The 7,063-nt window shown below is 36.2% G+C and overlaps 1 protein-coding gene across 3 annotated transcripts in view; it reads right to left on the bottom strand.

Annotated features, from left to right (window-relative positions):
- Positions 1–815: 815 nt before the first annotated feature.
- LOC107674927 (adenylate kinase isoenzyme 1-like) overlaps positions 816–7,063 on the bottom strand; it is a 30,120-nt gene continuing 23,872 nt past the window's right edge. For 2 of the 3 annotated variants that reach the window (XM_016469083.1, XM_016469084.1), the window contains exons 2-7: positions 6,221–6,253; positions 5,063–5,098; positions 3,407–3,570; positions 3,170–3,286; positions 994–1,185; positions 816–902 (exon numbers count right to left, since the gene is read on the bottom strand). In XM_016469083.1, coding sequence (XP_016324569.1) covers positions 834–902; positions 994–1,185; positions 3,170–3,286; positions 3,407–3,570; positions 5,063–5,098; positions 6,221–6,227 — 585 coding nt within the window. In that variant the 5' untranslated portion in view covers positions 6,228–6,253 and the 3' untranslated portion in view covers positions 816–833. Of the gene's footprint in view, positions 903–993; positions 1,186–3,169; positions 3,287–3,406; positions 3,571–5,062; positions 5,099–6,220; positions 6,256–7,063 lie in introns of all 3 variants that reach the window. The other variant, XM_016469085.1, reaches the window with a different exon arrangement.

The following is a 7,063-nucleotide window of genomic DNA, read 5'->3' as shown; positions in this document are numbered from 1 at the left end:
TTTTTTTTTTGTTTTTTTTTATGGTATATCAAAAAGTGTATATTTTTTAAATGTGATTGTTGGTACATTTTACCAGTTTTTACCATACTTTAAAATAGGAAAAATATGCAATATGAAAATAATTGAAGACAAAATGTGTTTTACTGAGAAAAAACAAGATTTGGTTTTTAAAAAGCCTTTTTCCAAAAGGTACATCTGGAAAAAGGGGGGTTGTCTTATAATCAGGGTCGTCTTATATTCGGACCAATACGGTATGACTTAATTATTACGACTTAGCAAAGCATGATTTTCTGACGCGGCAGTAATAAGCTTCCATATGTTTCACAGAGTATTTCACAATGGCTTTGAGCACACCTCAGACAGTCATAATCAAGGACCGGATCTATCTCTTTTATAATAACGTATAAAGTGTAAAAATTATTTTCAATCTGGAGCACTACAGGAGGAGAACTTGTAAAGGTAGTATTTGATTAAAGTCTGGATCAGTCTGAACATTGGCAATGAACACACAGAGAGAAAAGGCATTCGAATGTCAGCTTGACAAAACCGTACATAAAAGTTTAAAACAGCTTTAAAAAGTCTGAAGGTTACCGAATCCCTATGTAGTTGAAGAGAGTTATGAAGTTTGAATGTTTTATACAGCCTGTGGAATGCGTGACAGTTTGAAAGACAGTTGCTAAGGTATTACTAGTCAAACACACAATCCAGCTGAGAGACCTGATGGATTTAGTCTCAGGTTGGATTTTCTGTTAAGGCAGCAATGATGAGTACAGTATTATATGAGAGAAAAGGCAAAAGAATCACCCAAACAAGAGTTTGTCGTCAAGTGCGTTTTACTTCAGCTCATCAATAGCTTTTTCAACAATAGCAAATACCTCATCCACCGGCAGCTCAGAGTTAATCTGGAGGAGGAGAGAGAAATCATGGAGTTAAAGAGAGAACCGATGTCATGTTGGACTGAAGCATCATATTTCTCTCAGTGTTTCTGCTCACCTTCCTAACAATGCTGCACTTCTCATAGTAAGCGATGACGGGCTCAGTGGCTTTATAATAGAGATCCAGACGCTTCTTAATGGTCTCCTCGTTGTCGTCTGCACGGCCGCTGGTCTCTCCGCGCTTCATCAGCCTCTTCACCATGGTCTCGGCTTTAGCATCGACGTACAGCAGCAGAGCTGGAGCGCCGATCTGACAGACAGAGAGGTCTGAATGGCTTGTGATTTACTACTAATATAATTAACAGCATACTGAACTTACTCGTATGTTTTCATTGATTACACTGTTGTTTTGTACTGGACACGAATGTGAAATAAAACCATAATTTCATATTTCAACATTTGCTTTTTACCTGAAATGTTCAGCATTCTTTAATGGGTTATTAAAGCAATAAGCCTCAAGAAGCCGTGGTTTACAGTGAATTTCTAACAGTGACACGAAGCGGAGTGCCTAAACCCCCCTTAGCTGTTATAAATTCACTGTAAACCACGGCTTCACGGGGCTTATTGCTTTTATAAAACGGTTATTCCATATACGTAGTTAGGTACGTGTAATTATAATAATAAAAACAGTATTCTCCCACCAAACAATGTAGTTCCTCAGAAACAGTTGTGGTTGCAACAAAGTGGTTGCTGAGCAACACACAAAGTAAACAAAGGTGGGTAACACTTTACTTGAAGGGGTGTGCATAAGACTGATGTGACACCTTCATAATCATGACATGACACATGTCATGAATATGAAGGAGGTTTTATGCATGTTTATGACAACTGTCATTAAGTGTCATTCGCTCAGTTATGTCATTTTTAATGCAAATATGACATTATTTGACCTAACCCTAACCTAACCCTACCCTTACCCCTAACCATAGCCCATAACGAAGACATCTCAAACAATGTCATCTTTGCATTAAAAATGACATAACTGAGCGAATGACACTTAATGACTTTATGCTGTCATAAACATGCATAAAAAAACCTTCATATTCATGACATGTGTCATGTCATGATTATGAAGGTGTCATGTCAGTCTTATGCACACCCCTTCAAGTAAAGTGTAACCCAAAGGGGTATGTTTTTAGAGTAATTTACAACAGCTTTGAACGTGGCTCAACCAATCAGAATCAAGGACCGGAACTATCCGTTTTATAAATAGAATTGAATTGGACGTAAATGTTGTTATTTTTCAAATAAGAATACTTTAACTATGTATTTGTTTTATTTACACTAGTGGTCAAAAGTTTGGGGTCCGTAAGAACTTGATCAATGTTTTTGAAAGAAGTCTCTTCTGCTCACCAAGGCTGCATTTATTTGAACAAAAATACAGTACAAATTGTGAACTATTATTACAATTTAAAATAGATGTTTTCTATGTGAATATATTTTTAGAATGTAATTTATTGCTGTGGTCAAAGCTGAATTTTCAGCATCATTACTCCAGTCTTCAGTGTCACGTGATCCTTCAGAAATCATTTTAATATACTGATTCGCTGCTCAAGAAATTTGAATTCAAAATCGATTTTGAAAACAGTTGTGCTGCTGAATATTTTAGTGGAAACCGTGATACATTTGATTTTTCAAGATTCACAGCTGAATGGAAAGTTCAAAAGAAGGGCTTTTATTTGAAATAGAAATATTTTGTAACATTATAAATGTCTTTACTATCACTTTTGATCAATTTAATGTGTCCTTGATGAATAAAAGTATTTCTTGCAAAAAAAGCTCTTATTACCAGCAAACTTTTAAATTCTGGTGTATTTCTACATGCAAAAAAAAAAAAACCTGCTAAATTCTCTTATATTGTGTGGTTTATTACAAGACTCAATTCAATTATCACTCATATACTCAGTTATCAATTCAAATTTTAAAAAGTAGATGAATTCCAAATGTGAAATAATGTAAGGGTTTTGGGTTTGGCTTTATGTTAATGGTAAATAACTGTCAATGCTTTACTGTATGCACATATTTAGGATTAGCGGTAACACTAATTACTAATAACACTAATTGTTGAGCACTAATGGCGATTACATCTGCTCTGAAATTCACAGTTCAGCAATATTCACTTCCGATGAAATGATTTCAGTCCTGAAATCCAGCCATAAATGACACCATTTGCTGATATTGACATGTATATTGTCTTTGAGTTGGTGTGGTTTGTGTGATGTTGTTCTTTATACCTTCTTCTCAAACTCCTCTCCCTGCTTGACCTCACGAGGGTATCCGTCGATCAGGTAGCCCTTTGAGACGTCAGCCTTGGCGATCATGGCTTCTTTGATCATGTCCAGAACTGTGTCCTGCAGAAACCAGAGCAGCATCAGAATGAACAGAGTTCATTTATCAGCTCATGCTAGCGGGGCGTGACGTCAGGACTGAGAAATGCTTTTATCAAGGATGTGAAGGGTGATTGGACTGACCAAAGGTACAAGTTCTCCCTTCTGCATGATGGCCTGGAGCTGTTTGCCCCTCTCTGAGCCTGATGCCACCTCCGCACGCAGCAGGTCACCTGAGGACAGGTGAGTGTAGCCATACTTTGCCACAATCTTCTCACACTGGGTGCCTTTTCCAGAGCCGGGGCCACCTGACATAAGAACACTTTGATTTCAGCACAATGTGGAACTATTAAGATTTGTTATAAGTTGTTTTGAAAGAGGTCATCTGCGCACTAAGGCCGCATTTATTTGATCAAAAATACAGTACATTTTTTTTAATATCATTACAATTTAAAATAGATGTTTTCTATGTGAATATATGTTCAAATGTAATTTATTTCTGTGATCAAATCTGAATTTTCAGCATCATTACTCCAGTCTTCAGTGTCACATGATTCTTCAGAAATCATTCTAATATACTGATGTGATGTTCAAGAAACATCTCTGATTATTATCAATGTTGAAAACAGTTGTGCTGCCAAATATTTTTGTGAAAATTGTGATATGCGACATAAGATTTTTAAAGAAAAAAAGTAAAGTAATACTTCTATTCAGCAAGGATGCAGTAAATTGATTAAAAGTGACGGTGAAGGCATTTATAGTGTTACAAAAGATTTATATTTCAAATAAATGCTGTTCTTTTGAACTTTCTATTCATCAAAGAATCCAAAATGTATCACGGTTTCCACAAAAATATTGGGCAGCACAACTGTTTTCAACATTGATAATAACCAGAAATGCTTCAGGAAAAAGACTGGAGCAATGATGCTGAAAATTCAGCTTTGATCAAAGGAATACATTACATTTCACAATATATTCACATTGGAAAACAGCTAATATTTTATAGTTTTTATTGTATTTTTAAACAAATGCAACCTTGGTGAGCAGAAACGTTTTAAAATCGTAATTATTTCAAACCTTTGGCCAGTAGTATTGAAATACGACGGACTTTTGAAATGGATAAACAGTGTTAAAGAGCACGTTGCTTTAAATACAGTCCTGATAATACTGTTTTTAGTTATGTTACTTTTTTCTGTTTACGTTGCTTTGGCACGCAAAGGCGGCACAAAAGCAGCATGTGAACATGACAAGGTGTTATTAGGTATTTGTAAATCCATTGAAAGCTATTTGACAAAATCTTGCCTTCTGTGTTGATTCTCATGTAATATGAATGCCAGTATCCATGACAACAGCTCTGATGCAGCATTTCATTTACACAGAAGCATAAGAGCCGCTCTGATACGAGGAGAAGTGATGGCTCAGAGACATATGCATGCTTTACTAGGGGTTTATGTGACATTTACACTTATCAGCAAACAAATAGAACAGAAAACCACTGCATTATTTGAAACATACAGTTTTGAATGCATGCACACTGAAGAAAAAAAATAAATAACTGATTTGCTTTCACTCGGAAATTGCTAGTAAAATTTAAAAAAGTCATCTTTGATTATAACTTTGAAAAATCATTTTTACAGTGTATTATGATGCTTTTGTCATTCCTACAAAAAGCTGACCTGGTTTCACAACACGTTTCTCTCAGCACTGCTTATGATTATGAGTTTACATTCACAAAAGCATGCCTCATTTGATGAACGATTGTTAGCAGACAAGGTGAAAAGTAAAGGCAATTCAACTTACCCACCACAAAGACGATCTTAGCATCTTTAAGTTTATCTGTGACACAATGAAACATTCAAATCAGTCCAAACGTAGCATGTGAATCACCAGAGGCTGTGTTATTATTTGAAATCACTGCTCATGAACTCTCTGAGATCTCAGTACTATCAGACTGTCTTATAGCTTCTGGAGTCTGATGTTTTCCTACAGACATTGTGCTCAAATCATTTACCATCTGTCTTCAGCACGGCGACTGCTGATTTACTCAAGCAGCCTAAGCCCATTTCTGACCACAGTATTTCTGCTTCACACTGATTCTGCTCTTTCCTTCAGTTACTTCTGAATGCTTGAGTTCGCCATGGCAACTGTTGCCAACATGCTGAAGAGCTTCATCAAACAGGTTTGATCCTGAACTACTGATGACAGGTGAACAATGGCTGCAACCAATACAACATATTCCTTTATTTATTGTATTTTCCTTATATATATATATATATATAGTTACAATGTAAGATAATGTAAAAATGCTTAATGTACACCTTTAAGGCAGTACACTCACACATATTTTGCTATGTGTATGTTCAGTTTCAATATGTAAGATGTTCTTATTTTTTATTATTTATTCATTCATTATTTTAAAATTGAGTTGTATGTGTCTTTAGTTTCTCTTTCACATTCCCAGCTAACAGGGAATGTTATCGCAACTTTTTGAACTATAAAGAAGCTCTTGCAGTACAACGAATGTCCACATGAGGACATCAGAGACCATCAGATGTTGATGAATGATGAAGACGTTCATGTGCGTGTTTGTGTCGACTGTCACTGTTTATTTGCTCTTTAGTTCTCCATATTTGTGTTTGTCATTGAGTTTAATTATCAGACTCCAGTAACAGTCCTGTGTGTAAGTGTGTGTAAAGTTCAGAGCTGCTGTTCGTCTCAATCTGTCTGCAGGGCCCTCTTTAGGAGGCCCATGTTTGGAAGCCCTCATTGTGTTTCATGACAGTCTTGAACCAGTCTGATTTAACAAGCTCTACCATTTACTGAAGGCAGTTTCTATCAGGTGACTTCATAAAACAATTGTGAGTGTCATAAAAAATAAATAAATAAATCAAAATAACTAACTAAATAAATAAATATTTTTTAAAACATAAAATATTGTAGATGGAGATAAATTCTTACCTGTCATGGTTGTCTGTTATGTGAGAGATTATCCTATAAGAGCAGTAAAAAACAAAGATTAGTCCAGATAAAGAGTGGAAAAACTACTAAACACTAAGTACTACTAACTACTAAAGACACTAAACCCCATTCTCTGAACCAAATTCTCAAAAGCCTAAACCAATTTGTCAAATAAATCCCTCTTTCTGCAAAACATGAAACAAGTTCAGGCAGTTTAGACACTGTTTGCAGATCTCATGCACTCTTTTTACAAAACTCTAAACACATTCTCACTCACTAAAATGCAATTTGCACTGTGATAAACTTGTGATGCAAAGCCCTGAACGCAAGAAAGCTAAAGTTAACTGCAACACGGCTGTCATCATTTACACACAATAATTCAAAACTGTTCACATTTGTTTCTAAATACGTGAATGTACAAAATATAAGCCAGTTCAAAGTGCACAGATGGCACGGATGCATCCATCAATCTGAGAGGTACGGAAGAGTGAGTATACGAGGTGGAGGAAGAAGAGGACGAGGAAGAGAAAGACCAAGAACAGTCATTTCAGATGAAATCAGAACTACCGTGATAGACCATGTTCCTGTGCATGGAATGACAGAGGCAGGACAAAGAGCTCAACCTAATGTGAGCAGATTCTCTGTGGCCACCATAATCAGTTGGAAAGTTTAAAAGAACAGCAAAAGAAGAATGGAAAGGAATCTTGTGTAGAATTGCAAGACTACCACATTAGGGTAGAAGAACTGGCCTGTGGTGACATAAACATGCTTTCTTGTCAAGCCTGGATTCGCCACACCAGAGGGTTTTTTCCCCGTAGCTTGTCTGCGACGTATGTGTGTGTG

Source organism: Sinocyclocheilus anshuiensis, unplaced genomic scaffold (assembly GCF_001515605.1).
Source record: "Sinocyclocheilus anshuiensis isolate Anshui unplaced genomic scaffold, SAMN03320099.WGS_v1.1 scaffold1045, whole genome shotgun sequence".
NCBI classification, from domain to species: Eukaryota; Metazoa; Chordata; class Actinopteri; order Cypriniformes; family Cyprinidae; genus Sinocyclocheilus; species Sinocyclocheilus anshuiensis.
The sequence above is the reverse complement of the archived record's forward strand: the minus strand, read 5'-3'. Positions and strand labels throughout refer to the sequence as shown.